This window comes from Ornithodoros turicata, chromosome 1, assembly GCF_037126465.1.
Source record: "Ornithodoros turicata isolate Travis chromosome 1, ASM3712646v1, whole genome shotgun sequence".
NCBI classification, from domain to species: domain Eukaryota; kingdom Metazoa; phylum Arthropoda; class Arachnida; order Ixodida; family Argasidae; genus Ornithodoros; species Ornithodoros turicata.
In genome coordinates this window covers 79,697,877-79,721,884 of record NC_088201.1, presented here as the reverse complement: position 1 = coordinate 79,721,884, position 24,008 = coordinate 79,697,877, and the positions used below count along the sequence as shown (strand labels likewise).

Below are 24,008 nucleotides of genomic sequence, written 5' to 3'. Positions count from 1 at the left end.
TATTGTCCGGCACTGTTGGGTGCGAGCAATTTCATTTCGATGAATAAGTGATCATCGGTGTATAAGTTAATACAATGAATAACGCAATCGCAACTAACAACACGAACTAATATAGGGTGTTTCCTTTGATCTACAATAAGTTTTCATAAAAAGGGGACTTGCCTTACGGCGGGTTTACTTTTGTCATTGGATTACTCGACGGGGCTGCTACTAGGAAACCATTTTTTGCTCAATTAGGGGACTACATAACAGAGATATTTTAATCAACTTTTTAATTATTGACTTTAGGAAGAACATTGCAATTGCAATATTAAAGCCTGATCACCACATGATCCGCTCGAACCACCTGATGAAGCACTAAAGTAATCTCAGCGCGTGCTATAGACCTAAGTATTTCACCTGGGCCGTCCACTGGAAACAGAAAGTTATCGCCAAAAGAGCGAGGGTGACGTCGTTATCTCCGCCCTCACTTAACGTCACAGAAAAACGTCATAGGCGATGTTGGCAAACCCTTATCGCGGTACGTTTCACGGTCTTTGTTTTATTTTTATTTTCCCTTCCTTTCGTTCCTTTCTGTGTTCCCAAGCACCACAATGTACTGAAAGTTGAGTGCATCGTGTGGACGGGTAAGTGGAAGACCTTGAACAGACTCGTGAAGCTAAAGCACATTGATAAGATACATACCGCCCACCCCTATTGCACTCAACTTTCAGTACATTGTGCTGCTTGGGTTCACAGTCGCTTGCTGGCTGTATGAGTCATTTCATCCTGCCGGACACAGCTCTTGCCCTTCCCCGGTACGATAAGCGCTGATATGTAGTGGTGATGCCAGTGGTGAAGCTCGCCGCTCTACGCAACAGGCCGCTCCTATGGAGCAAGCAAAGGGCCGTGTTATAGGCCGCCTATAATTAAGTGGTGCCATGCGGAAAATAAAGCGGGGTCATTCCAAGCCAAATGATCCAAAGGTCCTGCTCGACCCCCGGCACTTCTGGACCAAAAAATTATCGTGAATGCCCTATAGCATGAATAGACATTTCCTAAAGTTTTACTGGGAAATATTGAGCCCCTGTCATTTTTACAAGGGGTCAAAGTTTTCGGTAAGCACCAAAACCATAATATGCTTGAAATAATTGGGCGGGTGCATCGTTCGCGTTACACGCATAATTATGGTGCTGAAACAGACGACTTGGTTTGGAAAATGCACTGAAGGAGGAGTTTTTGGGAAATTTCAACTTTTAATGCCCTAAAACGCCCCGGCTATCGGCGATTTTTCTTGCGAATTTGCGTTTTTTAAAATATACTTTCCATAACAGCTGGAATTCTTGAAAACCTTGTGGCCGTTCACGAGGATCCATTCTACAAGCCTGCTAGTTTTCAAAGCCGTCAATGCAGTAGTTTTTGCCATAGTACACCTTAAACATGGTGATTTTCGTAAAGTTTGACGTGTTTATGGCCAATTTTCAAAAAAAGGAAGCGCTACTCATAGAACAGTCATTTGGTAGACATTAGGTAAAGGAAACCCTCGGCCAAAACATATAAAAAAACTGAGGAGGTACTTTTTGATAAGCGCGAGAAAATATTTTTTTTCGCTGAACATACTACGCGGAGGCGCACGCACTCACCGGTGGAGGGATAGCGTTAGTGAGCATCGCGGGCCAGGCGCGCTTCAACGCGAGAGCTCAGATACGCCGCTGCTTGTCGCGCGATGCCAAAAACGATAATTTGGACTTGTGGGCACCGGGCTAGTGCATGCACAAGCTACTGTCAATGTCAAAACAAGTAAGCAAACCTGCCTCCACCAGTACAGCAACGCGAGATGGATACTTTGCATTACAAATCCGACCGAAGCGTATAGCCGCGTGAAAGCATTTTTGCTTACCCCCCCCCCCCCCCCCACACACACACACCTATGTCTTATCATTTTCTTACGAGTTGTACAAAAGCAAAACGTCTGCAACCCAAGTAAATGGCCCTGCTCAGTACCCCTGTATGCGCAAGGAACCCAATATGACGTCCCATAGTTGCGTGCATCATATATGTAGTCTACAAAGTTGAAAATTTATCAGTGGAAAAGGGTTGTTTTCCTGGTCCCCCATTGACAGTTGCCTGCTTTTGGAGACAGTAGCCTGCGGTGCAGGGGGCAGCACGCCACAGGCTCTACACGTTGGTCAGCTTTGCATATGCCACCAGTTTATTGCGCTTGTAAAACGCAGATATTGTAAGATTTGTAGATAGCGGCTCTAGGGGATATACAAATCCCTCTGGAATGCAAATCCCAACGACACGTGTGCATACGTGTCCTACGTTTCATTGCTCTGTGGCGGACAGAAAAGACCCTCCGGAACGGCTTGGTCGATCACTTGACGCATAAATTGGTATCACTGAAATACCACCACTGCGCGGCAAAGCAACAATCAGAGTTCCTTCGGAATCTAAAAAAAATCGCTCCCTACTGCAGAAGGTGTCATCCTAATAGATTTTGCCGAAAACTACAACTTTGTCGTACAGGACACTCCCCTATATTTCTATTGGGATCAAGGACAGGCCATCATTCATTCGATGGTATTTTGCAACCGCTCCCCTGGTGACATGAACTTGCGTCACCGTACATTCGTTGTGATATCAGATTGCTTACGGCACGATAATGCCGTGGCGTGTACTTTTTCAGACAGAGCTCACACGCAGAATAAGAGCAGACTATCCCCATGTAAATAAACTTCGCTACTTCACGGACGGCGCAGGTTTCGCTTCAAAGTTTCGTCAACCTCTGTCACCACTACTCGTATTTCAGCATAAGTGCGTCATGGCACTTCTATGCGACCTCACATGGGAAAGGGCCGTGCGATGGATCTGGGACTCTGAAGAGGCTTGCTGCTTAAGCCAGCATTTAGAGGCCCTTAGAAGGTCACATACTGAGACCCGTGGATCTGTACAGCTGGGCAAATGCAAATCTCCACGCCATTACATCGATCTGGGTGCTTGAGGAACAGGTAGTGCGGCAGCAAGGGACATTGAAGAATCGCTACGACAGCGCAAGTGCCGTGCGTGAAAGAGGGAGGTATCACCGCTTCGAACCCGTTAGCCGCACTGAAATCACCGTGAAGACAACACCCATTTCCAACACCATCGGGTATTCCGAGTGTTCAAAGAACATGCCGGAAACGCGGATCCGCCGTATACTGCATCAAGTACTGTGCATAATCTTGAGCGCTTTCAACGTGGTATTGTACTGAGCAAGGGCCATTTATTTCCGTTGCAGACGTTTTGCTTTTGTACAACCCGTATGAAAATGATAAGATAAAGGCGTAAGCAAAAATGCTGTCACGCGGCTATATGCTTCGGTCGGGTTTGTAATGCAAAGTATCCACTCGCGTTGCTGTACTGGAGGAGGCAGTTTCCTTACCTGTTGCGACATTAGCAGTAGCTTGTGCATGCACTAGACCGGTGCCCACAAGTCCAAGTTATCGTTTTTGGCATCGTGCAACAAGCAGCGGCGTATCTGAGTTGTCGCCTTGTTGCGCGCCTGGACCGCGATGCTCACCAATGCTCTCCCTCCACCGGTGAGTGCGTGCGCCTCCGCGTAGTATGTTCAGCGGAAAAAAAAATATTTTCTCGCGCTTATCAAAAAGTACCTCTTTAGTTTTTTTATATGTTTTGGCCGAGGGTTTCCTTTACCGAATGCATACCAAATGACTGTTCTATGGCGATCGCTTCATTTTCAAAGTTGGCCATAAACACGTCAAACTTTGCGAAAATCGTCAGGCTTAAGGTGTATTATGGCAAAAACTACAGCATTGACGGCTTTGAAAACCAGCAGGCTTGTACAATGGGTCCTCGTGAACGGCCACAAGGTTTTCAAGAATTTCAGCTGTTATGGAAAGTATATAAACAAAGCGCAAAGTCGCAAGAAAAAGCACCGATAGCCGGGGCGTTTTAGGGCACTAACAGTTGAAATTTCCCAAAAATTCCTCCTTCAGCGCATTTTCCGAACCCAGTCGTCTGTTTCAGCACCATAATTATGCGTGTAACGCGAGTGATGAACCCGCCCGATTATTTCAAGCATAGTATGGTTTTGGTGCTTACCGAAAACTTTGACCCCGTGTAAAATGACAGGGGCTCAATATTTCCCAGTAAGACTTTGGGAAATGTCTACTAATGCCGTAGGGTATCCACGATAATTTTTTGGTCCAGAAGTGCGGGGGGTCGAGCAGGACCTTCGGATCATTTGGCGTGGAATGACCCAGTTCGGGTAAGTAGCGAACCTGGAAGGTTTTAATTGCAATTAGATGGCGGACGCATAAAACACGGAAAAAGAAACAGAGGGAAAAAATTCACTGGACGATTACGATAATCGGTAATGCGAAATTTGAGCACAGCTATTGATGTTGCGTTATATACCACTCTTTTTATTTGCCACACATAGTGCTGTCTTCAGGTAGCGCTCATGAAATCGTCCACGTTGTTGAGGTACAGCCCAGTTATATCTCTAGTGCGACTCAGTGCCACGAATACAAAGTTTTGCGGATGACACTTGGCATAGGAGTACACGACTTTTGCATAAGTGCGATTTTGCGGCCGCCACGGTTCCAGTTACAAGTTTGGAGCCAAGCTAACCCAACTACAAACAGATCCGTTCCGGCTTCCCAAGCGTGCCCTCCTTCTTCCCTTTCCTCCTCGCGTCCTCTTCACTCTCTCAGTACACTTACCTGCTGCCTTCCTCCACACGCTCTCCTGTACTTTCATCCTTCGCTTCGCTCCTCGTTTGCTCTGCCGGGTACAGCGGCGACGCCGCTTAACGCAGGGACGGGCGCCGAAGAGCTGCGCTCTAAAATGAACACAGGAAGGAACAAACACAGGGAAAAAAACGAGGACATCTTTACTTTGAAGCGACTCTACGAGAACAAAATAGACACCTGTAAACAGGGCCGTACTCGAACACCGAGACCCCCCTTGCACTCCTGTTGTGCCCACTTGCCAGTACGACTTGCCAAAGGGCCTCAGTGTAGCGCAGTTGTTAACGCACTTCACCGCCAATGAAGAGGTGCAGGTTCGAGTCCTGCCGCTCTCCGGCTTTTGACATCTGCTAAGTTTCAAACTTGCAGGTTCTTAGGCACCTTTAGGTTTGTGTTGTTGTTGTGTGTGTCGTTTGTGTTTTGTGTTGCGTCGTTCGTTGTATCCTCCATTATGGCATGATATATACAGGGTGTTTTTTATCCGTTACAGGTTTAAAAGAAAGCTGTTAGGCTAGCACTGAAGCAATTTTTGCGGGGGGGGGGGGGTTACGCTGCCAGTGGACGTCCTGTGGGAAAGAGCGTATAACTGCTGGACGGCTAATTACATAAAATGATAAATCACTTTTTAATGAGATGTTTTTGTGAAAATGCGAGACAACATATTTGGAGGCGACCATCTTCTGGATCTATCCTCTTTCTCAAACATCCTGAAATGAGCTCGTGCTGTCAGATATCAATCACTAAATTCTGACATGCAGACAAGGCGGGACCAGACCTACGCACTTCTTGAGCGCAGAAACGACATCGCTTCGGCTTATCCGGGAGGGAAAGCGGTCTATCTGGCCAACGGGTCAGCGTTTATTACAATCAACTTGATTGCTTCAAAACACGTGGCCCTCCGACCGAACACCCCTTCCCTCTTTTTGCGCTCGAGAAATGCGTAGGTTCTGGTTTCGCCTATTTTGCATACCAAAGGTTGGAGATTTATATCTCAAAGTAAGGTGCTCGCTTCAGGGTATGTGGAATTCAAATGATGGTCGCCTCCAATTCTGCTGTCCCGCATTTTCGTGAAAACGTCTAATTAAAAAAGTTAATCAATGAATTGTATGTAGTTAGTCGTCCAGTAATTGCATGCTCTTTCCTAGAGGAACATCCGCTGGCTGCGTGACCCACCTTCCAGTCTCAGAACATAAATTGCCACCGGCTGGAAAGATGGCGCCAGTGATGCTCTCACAGCTATTCTTTTTTCTTTTTAAATCTGAAACGGATAAAAAAACACACCCTGTATACGTACCTATATTTCCATTATAACATGGCGCAGTAAAAATTGCCTTAACCTTTCAGATGGATCAGCACAGTTTCGGCATTATTGGTCGAAACCAGTTTCTGAACCAGTACGACGAGCACAACTGTCAAATAATCCGTGCTTACAAGCAGTACATCATGGGAGTCACAAATCTTATGAACGACGGGAATATGGAGGAGGAGGATCTTCGAGCTCTTGCGGACGAAATTGTTGACTTCGAAGTTCAGATTGCAAACGTAAGCCGAAAACTTATAATAGAAAGTGTATCTATGTTCTAGTAACGCGGACTCGACATCAAAGCATACGGGGATCCGTATTTACAGAGAACCCGATCGCAAGAAGAAAGGCGTGATTATGATGCAATGTACCAAAAAGTAACTCTGTTGGAAATGCAGGAGAAACTTCCGAAGGTATGGTACCTTGTCATCATACAACCGAATTTACTCGCATGACGAAATGGTTAGTACATCAGTTGCATGCAAGTCCCTGTGTAAACCCACACTTCTCGTACGGTACTAATCAGATACCGTAACTTTAACGATTGCTTTCAGATGCGCGTCTACCTCGAAATAGCATTCGATTATGTGTTTTATTATGAATGTTTTATTTTTCTCTGTAATCGTTGAAAAGGACCATCCTTCATTTTCGAATTTTTTAAATTCAGTTTCCATGGTTGGAGTTCTTCACGGATGTTTTCAAGAATGTCAACAAAACTATTGATGGCAATGAACCGGTTGTTGTGTGGGAAATGGGCTACTACGAATCAGTATTGGACTTCCTCGAGACTGTGAACAGGTGAGACAATTCAGCCAGCTATTTCATTCCATACAGCTCATAGGGTAATACTGTAGCACTCAGCCATAAGAAGACGCTTGCGCGATAATACGAAATAGGATCCCACTATCGTGGTCGACAATCAGCCGACAATCTACTTGGCTAATCTTTTCGTCTTGTGTGTGTGTAGGGAAAGTGCTTAGATATTAAGTTAACAAATTTTAAAGCTCAGTACAGTTTCCGCAGCTGCCGAGGCTCCGGCGAAAATGCGATCAGCGTGACGTCAATCCGTAACAGGAGGAGTGAGAGGGCCGCAGTCAGAAAAGAAAGTTGCCGTCCAGACGCCCGCACCTCCGCGGCATCCCTTTTCTCAAGGCCGTGCACTGAATGGTGCTGTAGGGAATGACGGATGGTTTCGCCTTTTTCCAGAGAGGGAATTCCGGCATACTCTGAACATCCAGAGTTTGCTCTTGTCATGTATTCCATCGAATAGCAGTCAAACTGCTTGACTATTTCGCGTGGGATTTTCGTTACCGTGATCAGCGGTCAACGAGGAATAAACGGACACCCTAGTTTCAAAACTGACTGGAACGGCTGCTGCCGTCCCTTTAAGGGCATGGGATGAGTGCATTTCTGGGGAGCGACGCCGTTTTCCCGTCGCCATTTCTTCGCGTTATATTGCCTCAATCATTGTTCTGAAAACAGCAACACCATGAATGCCGAACTTCTATCCTTCATTGTTGAAAAGTGCATTAGTCCAATTTAATGAGGACGAAGCAGCAATAAGCTAATCCACTTACCCACGAATATATAGCTACTTATTGTAAATGCACAAAATATTGACTCCCTTGTCTTCCAATAAAATTCAATAGTTAGTTGGGACACCCTTTATGTGCTGTGTATTAGTACATGCGCTGCACTTACGCTCGGTTTCGTTATACAGTCAAACCTCGCTTTACGAACACCCTTCGTTTCTCAGAAAATCGTTCGTAAATTGAGGTATTCGTAAATCGAGGTCCGAGGTGCGCAGTGCACAAATACCTCACAAAAACACGGCACATTGATTTGAATAAGTTTTATTTTTTTATTAATGATTTATTAATTTTATTAAAAATATTTCTTATTTTTGAAAATACTGCGTAATTGTGCCTTGCACCATACTTTCTGCAGGGTCTATCCTGTTTAGAAGAGATGACAGAAGTCTGACACTTGACTCATCCACCCGGTCCTCAAAGTACCGTATCGCGCGCGGATGAGACTGTTTCCAACGGCAAACATCACGCTTGTCACCGGCTGTCAGGACGTACTGAACGCCTTCTCTTGGAACTGCAAGAGGTTTCCATCTCGGAGACCTGGTCCAAACTCACAACCGTTCGGCTGTAAACGTCCGAATTATTCTTTCAGGAAATGGTGAATCATGTTTGTGGAACGTAGCGACGTTGGAACATTGTACGTTTGACCTTGGCAGCATGTACTGTGGAACTTTCATTATCCTCCTGTCCATTGGCCTGTCCTCTGTACGTTCATAACGCCCGTTTGTATATCGAGGTCAGAATGGCTTGGCTACTTTGGGTGCGTTCCCTAATAATCCGTTTATAGTTCGGATATCGAGGGTTCGTAAAACGAGGTCAAAATACACGGAAAAAGTTTGGTTCCCTGTGGAGCCGTTCGTAAGTTGAGGGAATTCGTATATCGAGGGTTCATAAAACGAGGTCCGACTGTACCTATAACTACTCGCTTCGTATTCGCGTCGGATACTTAATTATTGGCTTCGTATTTCATTCGGTTGCTTAAAGCGACCGTCGCATACGTTCCACTCGATTTCGAAACTGTAGTGTCATTTTATTCCTCCTAGACCATTGACTACAGTATCGAAAATCCCGCGCGAAACAGTGGCGTAGTTTGACTGCTGTTCGACGGAATACGTGACAAGAGCATACGCCAGATGTTGAGAGTATTCCGCATTTCACTCTCTAAAAAAACGAGAAAAAGTCACTCCCTAAGAACCAATGAGGGCGCGACCTTGAGAAAAGGAATACCGCAGCCGTGCGAGCGGTCTCATACGAGTACGGGGCGTCTGGATGGCGCTTTTCCTCCTCTGAGCGCCTACGTTCTCCCTCTCCCGTTAGCTAGTGACGTCACGCCGTCGGAGCTTCTGTGGCTGCAGAAGCAGCGCTGATTTTTTAAACTTGTTTATTTAATATCTAAGCACTTTTCCGACGAAAAAAAATTGCCTGGTAGATTGTTGGCCGATGCCGAACTTAGAAGTATCTGTTTCATAGGTGGGTTTCCGGACGCGACCGTCCCTTTCGCTAATCGCTTCGTATTGACTTGCGCTTGACAATTACAGTTCGCACAGCCCTAGAAATATCCATGCGCTCTCTTGATACCACTAACGTCTCGTATATTTATGAGCAGATATACGCGTGTCATCTTCCAAAACGGACGAGCCTGGCCCGTTCGCATGATACGAAGGCGGGCTCCTGTACTGAAGGAAAGCACGCGCCAAATTAGATCTCCTTAAAGGGACAATGAGGTGTCATTATTATTTTTATTTTATTTTATTTATTTGGCCATACGTTAAAGACCCAAAGGGTACTACATAACGGAGGAGGGAACGGCACCACAGGTGCGCAAGTAAAGAAAAGGAGCAAGCAGAACGAGACACGAATTGTAATGGTCAACACACAAAGATTATAAGAATATTAACTTGGTAACAGTAATACAAGATAACACTTGCGCTCCCGTTCTCAGTGGTACACTGAGGAAATTCGTCATACAAGATGCACAAGGGCAACTAGCCATCAACAAATCGGCTTACTGCAGCTTTAAAATCCTGAGGGTCACGGAGATCAACAATGGACTGGGGAAGAGCATTCTAGGCCTTAGCCGCCCGAGGGCAAAATGAGTAGAGAAAGAAATCGTGGTTGCAGTGAGTCATCCCTACCTTGTAGAAATGATCCACCCTGGGAGAAATAAATGATGCTCTCAACAGTAGCTCTGAGTGTAACATGTGGTTATGAAAAATCTTATGAAATAGGCACAGACTGGAAACCATTCGACGCCTGCTGAGATTAATGATAGAAAGCTGAGTTTTCATGCTGGATATACTATTCTGGGAACTGAACTCGTTATAAATGAAGCGGACAGCTCGATTCTGTACTGCTTCGAGAGCATGCGCATATGTGATTGGTATGGATCCAATATTGGAGAGGCGTACTCAAGCTTAGGCCTGATAAGAGTGGTATAAGCAAGTTTTCTTACTGACAGTGGGCTGAAGCGAAGATTGCGACGTATGAATCCTAGAGATCGGTTGGCGCTGGAAATGATATGAGATAAGTGTTCTGACCATGACAAATTACAAGACAGATGAAGGCCAAGCTACTTGTAAGAGGAAACACGTTCTATTTCATAACGACCCAGAAGATATGTAAACGCATGCCCTGAAGACAGTGTGCGAGAGAAGGTCATGACCTTACTTTTGTTGATATTAATTGGCATCTGCCAGGTATTGCACCACTCAGATATTTTATCTAAGTCAGACTGAAGAATTTGATACTCAAAGCTGTTACGAACTGAACAATAAACGACACAATCATCGGCGAAGAGTCGAACTCGAGAAAATAAACCAACTGGGAGGTCATTAATAAAGATTAGGGAAAGTAAGGGACCCATAACTGATCCCTGGGGAATTCAGGATGTAACGATCGCTAGAGAAAATGAAACGCCATTGGCGGAGACAAATTGCTTTTGGTTCGCGAGAAAGCTGCGGATTCAGATGAGAACAGACGGATCGATATTAAGACGAGAAAGTTTCTCAAGAAGGCGATGATGTGGCACCCTGTCGAACGCTTTCGCGAAATCAAGGAATACCGCATCCACCTGACCCCCAGTGTCAAGAATGGAAAGTATGTCATGGGTTAGACCTGCCAGTTGCGTCTCACACGAATATCCTCTACGGAAACCATGCTGAAAAGTGTAGAAAAACTCATTCGCCTCAAGAAAGCTTGTCATGTGCTTGACGATAATATGCTCCAAAAATTTGCAAGGAATGGAAGTAACAGATATTGGCCTGTAGTTAGATGGGCTGTGCTTGTCTCCGGATTTATACACTGGAATGATCTTCCCCACAAGCCAGTCACTGGGGATATCACCGGTCACAAGAGATTGAAAACAAAACATAACATAAACAAAACAAAACATCGTTTGAAATCCTGCTTCGTCTGTAAAGCTATCCACCAGGTGTCACCATGCGAAATATTTTCGTTCTGCGGTGCGTTATAGTTGTGCCATCGAGTTTACAAAGAAAAAAAAAGTCAAAGAAAGAAGTTGCGGACGGCCGACACGATGGTGTCGCGCCGTAGTGCAGACTCCGTGCCTTGTTTGTTTGTCCTTTGCAGTTCACGCGCTGCTGATACATGCTGCGCCACTGTACGTCACTTCTCACATGAGGGGAGCAGTTTATGTCACGACGTCCTCTCGTTCTGCGATGCGCTCTTTCCACGAGAAGAAGGATTTGTCAAAGTTGTGCGGAACAGAGCCCTCGCTCTGTAGGTCACCTACGCTCATCGTTCTTTCGCAGGATCTCATTTTATTCGTTGGACAACGCCCTGCAACAAAAAACGAGAAGCGTGTTGGGAGTCACCTCAGTGCTCCTTTAAGGCCAACCTCGATGGAGCGAATTTTTTGCGAAAAAGTTAGCGCGGCATACTGCCGTGTGCGTTCCGCCATCAGTTGCTCGCTGGCAGGACCTCCATGCAACAAAAAAACCATCGGACGCTAGCGGGGGGAGAAGGGGGGCGTAAGGGACAGCAAGACCAACGGCGCTCATTGGTCGCTCATCCGGGCGACGGCGCCTCCTGGCGTACGGGTCGGAATACCAAGGACATCTCCTATCGAGTGAATTGCACATTGTGTTGTGTCATTCAGTTTTGCTTTTGTGGCTAGTTTCCTTTGCTAGATGAGTGGGTATGATGTTGGTGGGTGAGGCACAGGACTAGATAATTAAATTGTTATAATGGTACTGCGGAGTTTCAACTTATCGTTTCCTTCCGCAGTACTCAACGTATCGGTTGCTTGCACGCACACGTGCCGCTTGTTTCAGATCTAGATGTTTATATGACGAACAATTGCGTATTCAGCGAACAGAAAGCTCTGTTGCCCGCAAACTCTACAGGGTGTCCCAGAAAACGTGTCATTGAATTATAATAAAAAAACTACGCCACCTAGAATCATGCGGTCAACAGCATTTGTTCTTATTAGGTTTTTGCCACCTCCTAATGTGAATGTCATGTACTCCAAGTTTAATTATGTAAATATTTGCGAACTGAACTCGGAAATTTTCCAAGTAAAGGTCACTTTTTTACCCCACCAATATGAAGAGCGGGCCGAATTCACTCAAATTCATGACAATTCACAGTGATATTCACGAGCTATCCCATCGGAAAAAATAGCCGAATATCATGCTTTTCGGAGCACCGGACCATAGCGCGCGATGACTTTTTGAGCGCAATCGCTCGCAGTGCGACGAAAGGAGGTTCCGAAGCCAACCCACAGAGTGATAATAGAAAAAGTAACAGTTCCTAAAATTCGGAGAAGGAAAGCATTATCCCAGCGAAAGTCGGACGTGATAAGTCATGCCTGTTTTATCGCTTTCTGCGACGTCGGGGAGGGCTGGGTTTCCAACCTCCTTTCGTCGTACTGACAAAGATTGCGCTGAAAAATTCATCGTGCGCTATTCTGTGCGACCTACGTAGAGCATGATGTTCGGCTATTTTTTCCGATGGGATAGCGCCTGGGTATCCCTGTAAATTATCATTAATTTGATTAAATTAGACACGCTCTTCACTTTGGTGGGGTAAAAAAAGTGACCTTTACTAGGCAAATTTCCGACTTAAGCTCGCAAAAATTTACATAATTAAACTTACGTTACACGACATTCACATGAGGAGGTGGCAAAAACCCAGTAGGAACAAATGCCATTGACCGCATGGCTGTAGGTGGTGTAGTTTTTTTATTATAATTCAATGACACGTTTTCTGGGACACCCTGTATATGTATTGTTGAGTATTATGGCATATCAGCAGACATTGTTTGCCCCATACTTTCTATCTTAAAGGGGCACTAAAATGCAAAAACAACTTGCTCTCCAATGAAAGTCCGTGTTTCAATTAGTATAATGCAAGGAAAATCAGTTCACACAGCGCTACCTTGTAGAAGAGAAACGCAATGAAAACAGAGTCGTCTTTGGCGGCAACGAATGGGATCCCCAGGAGGCAAAGATTGGCGGTATCCAATGAGGCAGCAGGAAAAGCGCGCGCATACCTATCGTAAGCGTGTGGATTTGGGACGGGCCCGATCGTAGTGTTCTGATTATGCGCGGCATGATGCGCACTGCTGCATTTTCAATACCGATTCACTGAATTGCAGCCCACAACAGTTCTCCCGAGTGTTCGACTGACAACATTTATCTTCACGTCCTTCAGAAAGCGACGCGAGTCCGCTTCGCAACGCGCACTATGTTTTTCTCCGGGACTGCTCCATGGCGTGGCACGCGCAGCATGGACTAAAAACACCGATGCATGAGCTGAAACGACGTTCACTGCTTATTGTCAAAGCAAGAAAGCAAAGATATAATTTCGGTTGTTGCTCCGTAACGGAATCAAAGTTTTGAATTATGATAACAAGTACGAAATTAGCATAGCGTGTAACGTAATTTGAAGTGAACTTGTTTTTGCATGTTAGTGCCCCTTTAATGTTAGAATGCTCCTGTGGTAACTAGGATCTGAATTTTTCGCGTCAAACGAAACGTCTACCGTAACAAAAGATTTTGATCTGTGGATGGTTAAAGTCGCTATTTCACCATTTTAAGTTATTTCAAACTTTTCTCATTTATTGTATGCATTGGAAACCATTATTAGAAACCGCCGCACTTCTGCTACACCTGTCACATTAATTGATATCATTTGATGTCAGGGACGTGCAGCCATACATACATTCCATTCAGCGGAAATAAAATGTTGGGCTTAAAGCGTTTGTTGTTTAGCTTTAGTGGTATAACATATACTGACCAAACAGCATAAAAACAGGCTAGCTAGTGGACTAAATCAATGATGAAACAAGCCTGAGCATGGGCTGCACGAAATTGAGTGACATGTGTAAGAATAGAGCAAGTACACTGTTGCCTGGTTACGAACCGAGTGAGGCTCGTGCCCCGTTTCTTGGCTTCTTTATTGTCTCCCCTGGTACCCTACAACATGTATCGTCAAAAGTAATACACAGGTCTAAAAGCAATTGCTGTCATTACAGACAACACCTCAATAAACCGGAATACTTTTTCGAAAGCCCGCAACAGCAACACTTGTCTACCCACAGTCAATCCAGGGCTACCTCTGTTCTCTGTATGTTGAGGATCATGTCCACCTGACGCAATGCATACGGAACAATTGGCTAAACCAAAAAATCCAACTGTGTTTGCAATTGTGTTCTCATGAATAAGAGGAACATCACTGTACTATAGCACCAGTCACGCAAACAGGTGAAGTGACTCAAACAGAAAAAGACATCCAAGAGCGCAGTGCTGGCATTCTTGAGCCCCAATAATGACCAAGCAACCTTCCAACCCATGTTTTTATTGTGTGCAGAAGAGAGCTGTGGGTCCAATGGTAGGGACTGGAATCAACCATTACTTCCATTACTTTTACAAGCGACTGGCAATGTCTGGGCGAGGTTTGCCTCAATTGCAATGGCTACAGATATGACCAGCATGGAGTATGCATCTGTGTTAAGGTTAATGACCACAAATCACTCTGCAGTTGTCGACGGTACACCAAACATGTGGCAAGTGAAGCATAGCTTCAATCTTAACGATAATGGCAGCACAGTAACGAGCAAACTTTTCATTGTGTTGCATTGAAGAGATCAATCAGAACATGGATTCTGCAAATGAGCGTAAAGCGTGTAAAATACAGCCCTAAATATATCATTTTTTAGGACTACTTCCAAAGCTGCTGTCCCCTCTTTCGGAAGAAACCATCATAATGATTCTCAATCCAAAACTCAAAGAGGAATCGGCGTTGTGCCTACAAATGCCGTTAGGAGTAGGTCCCACAGAGACATCTGTGCAATGAACGAAAGTTCATATTATGACATGCTTGTACATACTGCCATGTGCTTATTATCATTAACTCTTCACTGCTGCTACATTTGTTTCATGGCTATTCTGATATTGCGCTATGACAGCACTTAGATATCTCTTGTGCAACCCTTTGACAAACTTCAATTCTGCAAACTGACCGGTACACACTTAACACATTTTAAAATTAATCATCCCATAGCAGCGAACCAGATATGTTCTTCACTTTGCAATGACGGAAGGTTTTGAAAGCTTGCTTGGTTATTATTTGAGCTCAAGAATGCGCAGGCACTGTGCTTTTGGATGTCTTTTTCTGTTTGAGTCACTTCATCTGTTTGTATGACTGGTGTTTGTCCGGTGATGTTCCTTTTATTATTGATAAGCACACAGTTGTACACAAGAAACGTGCATGAATGAATTAAGCATTTATAATGGGTGTGTCAGGAAGAGGTCTCGTACTTTCCCTTCGTAACTTCATATAAGATGGAAAAGGTGTGTTGCGCTCAACAGATGTCGAAGGCAGGAGATTCGACTAGTCCGTAACTGAAGGGTGAAGGGAATCAAGCAGGCAAGTGGTCACAAAACAATATTGCATTAAATGTTCGTGATGGGTATCTTTTGGAACAGTTCGAAATCATCAAACCCTCGCATGTATGTTATATCACTCCATTTCGTGTAGCCCATGCTCAGGCATGTTTCATCATGGGTTTCGTCCCCGGCCCTGCGTTTATGCTGTTTGATCAGTATATGTTAAACCACTAAAGAAAACAAGCGTTTTAAGCCCAACATTTTATTTCAGCTGTTTGGAACATATGCATAGCTGTACGCCTCTGGTATCAGTTAATGTAACCGGTGTAGCAGAAGTGTGGCAGACTGGATTCTCATAATGTATACAATAAATGACAAAAGTGGTAAATAACTCAGAAAAAGCCCGGCTTTAACCAGCCACCTACTTATTTATTTATCGAATTTTATTTTCATGCTAGACGTTTGATTTGACCCGGAAAAGTCAGATCCTAGTTATTACATCAGCATTGTAATACAGTCGACCCCCGTTTATCCGGACTTCATTTATCCGGATCCCGCGGTATCCGGACAAAAGGCACGGGAACGGATTCTGCTCCATGTATTTTGCTCTCGTTTATCCGGACTTCAGCTTCCGGACTCGGACAAGAGTTCCAGGGAACGAAAGTCGAAAATTATTGTAATCCAGCTTCAGTTATCCGGACTACCGTGAGTTAGAGGAGACGCTGACCCCGCTTCGTCACCCTTTTCGCTGTGTTGGGGTTATTCCCGTCACACGTCAGGGACCTACATTCCTCCGTAGGGGAGATAACCGTGCACGATGACCCCCTTTTCTATTTGTGTGCGTTGGGTCACGTTGACCAGTCCAGTCAATTGGAAATATCTCGAGCAACTGTCCGGTTCTAGAGGGGAAAACTCCAACCCGAGGGCCTGCTGCTTACGGCCCGTTGGCCGATGAAGACATTCCCCTACCTGAGCTACGATCCCTGATGCAGAGGCTCACTGCGACTGCCGTACATGATGCTGCGGTTTCTGACTACGTTGACGTTGATAAGGATGATGACGGTGTGATTGCTGCTGTTGCCTCCAATGATGTCCAGCAAGACGGTGCCGATGGCGCCAGTGAGAAACAAGGCTCCGACATTGACACTTTGCGTCCGCACATACATTCTTCGAGCAGCGCAACAGCGTGGCTCAACTCTATGCAACTAGCAAAAGTTTGCAGGAATCGAGTGCCTACACTACTAGGTAACAGCTGTTATTGACGAGATTTCTGTGTTTTAATTAAACCTTGCTCTGTAGGACGTTTCTATTCGGTCGTTTCATTTATCCGGATGATCCGGTATCCGGACGATTTCGCCGGGAACGGCACCGTCCGGATAAACGGGGGTCGACTGTATTAAAATAGAAAGTAAGGAGCAAACAATGTCTGTCCTCACGTAATACTAAACATATAAAGTTTTTGGGGAACAGATCCTTCTCTTTGTGGAATATGCACTTGCCCATCATACAGGGTGTTTCAAAAAACGTGTCATTCGGACTTTATAAAAAAACGGGGCGACGGAAAAATACGAGGTAAACGGCACTTGTGTGGCAACTGAATTTGCCATGTTGCAAAAATATTTTCATTTGATTTTAATTAAAATAAATTGAATTTCTTTAATTGAACTCCAAAATTTCCCAAGTCAACCTAACGTTTTTTTTACAGAATTAGAGAGTCCGTAGCGAACTTAGTCAGATCCACCAAGAAATCCGCTCGATATTGCAAATGGAACTGCCCCAAAAAAGTCCCGAAATTGAGGCTTCAGAGTTTCGGGTATTCAACGGCGCACCAAATCAGACGCAAAGATTCGTGGAGAGGGGGACATCCTCCTGCCCCCATGAAAGGTAGGAGGTCGAAAAAAAAAACAGGGCGGGATAAAAGAGGGGGAATCATTTTTGTTTGCCGCTTATCAAGGTATGGTGGAATATGTCACACGCCTTGTTATCAGCGCGTCTTGTGCTGCACGCCGGTCCGGCGATAAACTGTTCTAGCTTCATGGGGGCAGGAGCACGTCCTGCCCTCCGCGCATCTTTGCGACTGATTTGGTGCGCTGTTGAATACCCGAAACTCTAAAGCCTCAACTTCGGGACTTTTTTTAGGCAGTTCCCTTTGCAATATCGAGCGGATTTCTTGGTGGATCTGACTAAGTTCGCTACAGGCTCTCTAATTCTGTAAAAAAAACGTGAGGTCGACTTGGGAAATTTTGGAGTTCAATTAAAGAAATTCAATTTCTTTTAATTTAAATAAAATGAAAATATTTTTGCAAGCTGGCAAATTCAGTTGCCACACAAATGCCGTTTACCCCGTATTTTTTCGTCGCCCCGTTTTTTTCCGAATGACACGTTTTTTGAAACACCCTGTATAAATATTTAGCTATCTGAAACAAGCATCACGTATGCGTGCAAACAACAGATACCTTGAGCACTTTTTGCGCCGCGAAGCAACTGTGGCCATGAGCGGCGTACAGATATGGACACACGGAGAGAAGACAGCCAGGAGGAGTGGGGGACAGGATGTTTGTATGCGTCCTGGGTCGACCTCATGGGGAACTGTGCCGACATTCGTGTGGAAAGTCTTCGGAAAACCTAGGGAAAACCCAGACAGCACTGCCCTTGGTAGAATTCCAATCCACCATGGCAAAACGGAAAAGCACAACACAGTCTCCGGTTCACTTGAAAGCAGTTGTCTTTCGCATTCCGACCCGTGCGCCAGCAAGCGCCGCCGCCGCCCGGATGAGTGACCAATGAGCACCGTTCGTCTTGCTATCCCTAACGGCCACCACGTCGGGGTGAGGATTGCTTCGATGTCAACTTTGCTAGAGCACAAAGTGAATTAGTTGTAAGAAAAAATGCACTTAATGTTACAAATTTTACAACTAAATCCAACAACTGCCTATACAACGGTCTACAGTAATGTACCAAAAGGTATATCAGTGGTGTAAAGGGAAAGGTGTATCGGTATATTGGCCTGGTGTTTTATAGCGGTGCAGTAAGCTAGGCAGCCTGCAGACGACAGCAGACGACCCATGTTGAATTCTTAACGGCTGATTGGCAGCACTTCCACAACCAGTCTGGCTGCTCTGTCTGGAGCAGTTACGTTCTGTTGGCAGGTTGCTAGCAGAGTCCGAGCATCGCGTGGCATTGGGGCCAAGGTCGCTCCATGCATCACAGCATATCATTTTACACCTTTATTCGCTCAAAACAGGCGTATTCTTATAAAAACACCCTTTTGTGTCCCGCAAACTATGGCAAATAGTGTAAAAAGAGCATTACTAAAGGTATCGACATACACCACGTTTTATCCCATGACGACCACTAAGGGTGTAAAGTGAGGTGTTGAAAGAGGCGTTCACGTCCTATACACCTTTTTGACACCCCATTTGAACTGGGAATATGGTGTTGAAAATTGTGTTTTAATTCGTCAAAGAAAAATATACTGGTTTCACAGCTGCACTCAGCAGTTAATGGCATTAAAAACGATAACTTGAGTTAAAAACACAGTATTTGACAGGGAAGGATGTCAGGAATTTAGATGTTATCCTTGACTCGTTGTAGGCGTACGTTTTAAGTTCAAAGACGAATTCCCGTCACCGTTGCAGACGTTTTCCGCGCTGCTGCACTTAACGAACATGCCCTCAACAAATTGTATTTCAGTATATGATCCACCCAGTACGGCAATAGAGGCTATCGAGGGTGCCCAAGTCTCCTCAAGCTTCGGCACTCACGCCTATGGTACCTAACCGGGTGTGCCTGTGACGCATTGCGCTCCGGGTTAGGTTGTAGGATGGAACCCCTGCTGGAAGTCTGCCGTGTTCAGGGTGGTTATTGCCACAGACGCAAGAACGTCGAACTGTATGTCTCCGTATGCTGCCGTGGGAGCTTGCATTACACTAGCCATTTGTGCGGGAGTATATTTGCCACAAAACAACTCCATCCTGAAAGGTGTTTTCAATAGAATACTACCTTTTAACAGTGTTTTTGTTTTTAAACACCCATTATAAGAGTGTTTTATGAAGAATACACCTAATTAAAGTGTGTTTTAGACAACTCCCTTGATTCGGGTGTAAAGGCCACACCAAAAAGTTGTGCGCCATGGGACAAGGCATTTACACCAAAAAAGTGTAAAAAAGTTTACTGTGGCATGGAGCAACGCCGATTGCTCCGCCAATATCGTCAGATTTGACTGCAACTCCCCCGTCACGTGGCATGTGGTTTGTGCTTCCGGTTCCCACTCTTCGCTTTCGCTAACATGGCGGAAGCTCCCGCTGCAGGTATGTGGTATGGTATTGTCAGCTGGGCGAGCTGGAGGTGTTGGACCTACGTCTGCTGGTATTTCGCATTGCATGCTAGCGCTTTCATGATTATAACGATGAGACTGGGTGCCTAATTTACTTTCTTATCCGGTCGCGTGCGAGCGCCCCCCACCACATCCGCTTGCTCTAACGGGTGCGCGAACGTTCCAATCGCAAATACAGATCGTGTGCTCTTGGCCGGATTAGGGCGCTTTCTCACATGGAGTCGGCTGGCTGCTCCAAATTTGCCATTGGAATTGATCATCAGGTATCAAGTGAGCAGAGGACAAGGCAGCAAGACGTAGATGACGCAAAATCGTAGCTGAAGTGCGTTTTGATTGGCCGACCTGGCATCCATCCGCAGTTGACGCTTCCGGAATCCGCGGACTCTTGGCGACAATATCTGGCATGGCCAGATCGCCGGCGGACGCTCACATTTTTGACGCGTTGCGGTGTGCGTCCGATGCAGGGAGAAGTTCGCCGCTTTTTCGACGCATATTCGCTCCATGGAGGTTGGCCTTAGGCGTGCATCTTCTCATCCGTAGTTCTGACGTCTCCGAACATGTCTCCATATCACATCAGTACTCGTAAGAGCTCGATCGCTCCATCGCTCCGCACGCGTCCCATGCGTTTCGTGCGAACGCATCGCGAGCGTTTCGCAACAATTTCACGCTGCGAAAACGCTCCATTTGTTTCAGCCGTAAGAGAATCTGCCAAGCATCGACGTCTACCGGCTAACTGCTGTTTTCAGAGTTTACTGCATATTGTGTATTGTATATAGGTCGTCGTCATATTATGTGTTTAATCCTACCGCCGGCTGTGCTGTCTGAGGTTTTCCCTGGGTTTTCCGAAGACTTTCCAGACAAATGTCGGCACAGTACCCCTGAATTCGGCCCAGGACGCATACTAGTCCCCCTGTTCCCCCCACTCCTTCCTGCTGTCCTCTCTCCATCTGTCCACATCTGTACGCCGCTCATAGCCACAGTTGCTTCGCGGCGCTAATACGCAACTAAAAAAACAACATTATGTGTTTTATGAGTGCACATTGCATTATATCATATATCGTGTGTGCTCGAGTGAATGAAATGTATGACGCGTTCCAGTGAGATAGAGCACGTGTATCAAAGAAAAGAAAGGTAGAAAGTACAAACTCCTCAATGAACATACCGTCTATCCCAAACAGGAGCACCGTACACAACTACTTTGGCTTTAAAGTAGTTTCCGGTTTAGCGCAACGTACAAGTGATAGCCTCCTTAAAATTCAGTTTGAGCTGGACAAAGCAGTTACAGGAGTCAAAAAGGTCAGAGAAAGATGGGATCGCTGCATCGGAGACCTTCAGGCATACGCTGAGCATGCATTGGGGCGCATCTACGTTGAGACAATGTTCAAACCTGAAGCGAAGAAAGAGGTGAGTTCCTTTAACAGAGTTCCGCTTGCCTCGTTTCAATCTACGATAAGGAGGAGAGATAATGCATCATCAGGACACGCAAGATATTGCAGGGGAATGCGTGCGACGTCTAACGTGATACAGTGCCAGACACCGGAGCAAGGTGCTGGGTGAAAAATTATACCGACATCGCTTCAGGTTAGGATCATACGTGTTATTGTGAACATAGCGCTGCTTCTATGGTTGCGGAGATAAATAGATCTCAGTCCGCCTTTTTGGAAAGTAGCCGGAACACACAAACAGACAGGACAACAGAAGCCTCAAAGTGCCTATGTTCTTGGGGCTTCCGTCGTGTTCGTCTGCTTTTGCGTTCCAGCCTCAGAACAGTTACTTTCAATCATGTTCACCAGATGCCGTTACCTCGTCGTGTGTTGTATGTATGTATTTGTGCATAAGAAAACTTGCAGGAGGGAATGTGAAGAGAGAGAGAGTGCGTGTGCCGTTACATAAATCAGGCCCTTTGACAAGCTCTTGGTGTGTCGTGCCTGTGTAGCATAGCGGCTACCACACTTGACCGGCAATTAAGAGGTAGATGGTTAGATATCCACTGCTTTCTGGCCTTTTCCACGACTGCCATGTTTCAATTAGTCCACCTTTTCATGGTTGCCGCCATGTTGTGCACTTAACTGCCTGTTAGCACCCCGTTTTCGCGGTCGTTTAAAATCTATCCGTTATGCAATATGGCCTTCCAGGAAATGATGTCGTACTGAGTAAGTGATGATACTATAAGACAACGTAAAATCACCTAACACGACCCAAACAATGGTCAGTGGATGACGCTGACTGGTGGCCAAAGTTGCAAGGTGACACAATATCGATTGTCGTATGCAGCAGGCGAATCAGTTTTGCAATTGCCTCTAGCGCCGATTCCTTCATTAGATGTTCGGGACTCTAAACTTACCAGCCACGTATGACTCCCAACTCCGACAACATCTGACTCTCAACTGAGGGCGAAAGAAGCTACTCGCTAAGTATTGCAATGAGCGCGGTGGACGCACGGAATATAGCAATGTGATGTCTTATCTTTCAAATATATTACTTAGGAGGGTCTTAAAATAGCCTAGAGTCCGATACCGTTCAGCAATGCAAATGTGGTGGGCGGTTGAATATCTGTACGTGAAAAACATCCATATACCTTGTAATAACTCTCATTGCGATATCTTATCCCTTCACGTCAGCGCAGCCACTCGCTGCTCATTTTATGGCGACATGTCGTCATACAATAGACCTGTTCCCGTGGGCCAGGTGGCGCGAGTGAGCAGCAACGTCAGCGACCCAAAATATGCAACGCGCGGTAGTTTAGCAGGCGACGTGGTACTTTCAAATACATGGTCTCGAGTTGGTCGCACTTGGCAAGATGCGCCGCTTTTTCTGCGGATTTCTTACAGGCTTTGTAGCTCTCCTTGACGCATGCCGCTTGAAACACCATGCAGAACCCGCTGATGAAACTCCCTACTGTTTGGACCCGTGGCCGCTCGGGCCTGAAATGGCTCTGTGCAAACTTTGCTGCAACAGCCCTATGGGTACCGAAAAACTTCGATGGCGGCGAGGCACGGCTTTCCACATTTTCGAGGCGCGATTAAAAAATAGCAGCCAGATATACAGGATGGAGAGGAGTTTTCTCCCATTCTTTCATGGATGACTCTCCGGAGTCGCTTGCGGTGCGAATATATGTACATACATATATTCATATGTAGTAAAGTATGCTGATAGACGAGCCGATGTTCAGAAGTGCACGATGAGCAATGAAGGAACGGCTGAAGGTTAAGGAAGACTGAATTTTTATTACGTTTACTACCGGAATCGTCGTTTCGAAGACGACGCTGTCCTCGAAACGCCAGTGCGGACATACCTCTCCATTTATTCTTTCTGTTTCTCTTTCTCTCTTTCTGCTGTTCGAGACTATAATTCATACATTGCGTGAGCAGGATAGAAGAGGATGGCGCGCGCCGGTATCGGACAATGATAGGCGCTCCTGATCTCTGTAGTCCGGAATGCGCTCTTTCGAAACGCACTGTATTTTGACTGGGAGGTACCCGGGTTCGAATCCCGGTGCCGGCTGTGCTGTCTGGGGTTTTTCCTGGGTTTTCCTCAGACGCTTTCAGACATATGTCGGCACAGTTCCCGTAGAAGTCGGCCCAGGACGCACATTCCCCCAGGGCGTCAGTCGTGACGTTGCCCACCTACGTGAGGCCGACAACGGCAAGCCCTTTCACCACCCACCACCACACACTGTATTTTGACACATATCTCTTACGTCATAGCTTACTTATTTGTGCGAGTAGCTCTGTTTCGCAATTTCTGTCTCAGTTGAAAGGGAAGTCTCACCGCTAGCCCTTCTTTAGGGTTCTAGAACACTACACCAACATGCTCACCTTCATTTTTCATGCTACACGTCGCTGTATACTAATCTAATCTGGGCACACATTCCGCGCCATGCGCATTATCGCCACATGTCAGAACACGCCATTATCGAACATTTAGTGTGTGTGCGTGTGTGCGGGGGGGGGGTGTCTTACTCGGTTCGCCGTTGTTGGCCACACAGGATCGGGCGACTATAGCAATAAATAAATAAAATAAAACGCACGAAGGGTGAAGGCTGAAGATGCGCAGGGGACCGTCGGGGAGTGCAAACGGCTAGAAGGGTCGTTGGGTCAGACTCGCCTCCTGTAGAAAGAGAACGAGGTCCCTTGCTTTATCGGACCGTTCGACAAAAAAAACCACCGGGGTAGATGATGTCCGCTAGCATGCTCG

The 24,008-nt window shown here is 45.8% G+C and overlaps 1 protein-coding gene across 1 annotated transcript in view; it reads left to right on the top strand.

The window, feature by feature from the left end:
• LOC135378428 (neprilysin-1-like) overlaps positions 1-24,008 on the top strand; it is a 98,432-nt gene that overhangs the window by 20,067 nt on the left and 54,357 nt on the right. Inside the window, exons 5-8 of the mRNA XM_064611459.1 lie at positions 6,078-6,275; positions 6,363-6,449; positions 6,704-6,834; positions 20,990-21,215. Coding sequence (XP_064467529.1) covers positions 6,078-6,275; positions 6,363-6,449; positions 6,704-6,834; positions 20,990-21,215 — 642 coding nt within the window. The remainder of the gene's footprint in view (positions 1-6,077; positions 6,276-6,362; positions 6,450-6,703; positions 6,835-20,989; positions 21,216-24,008) is intronic.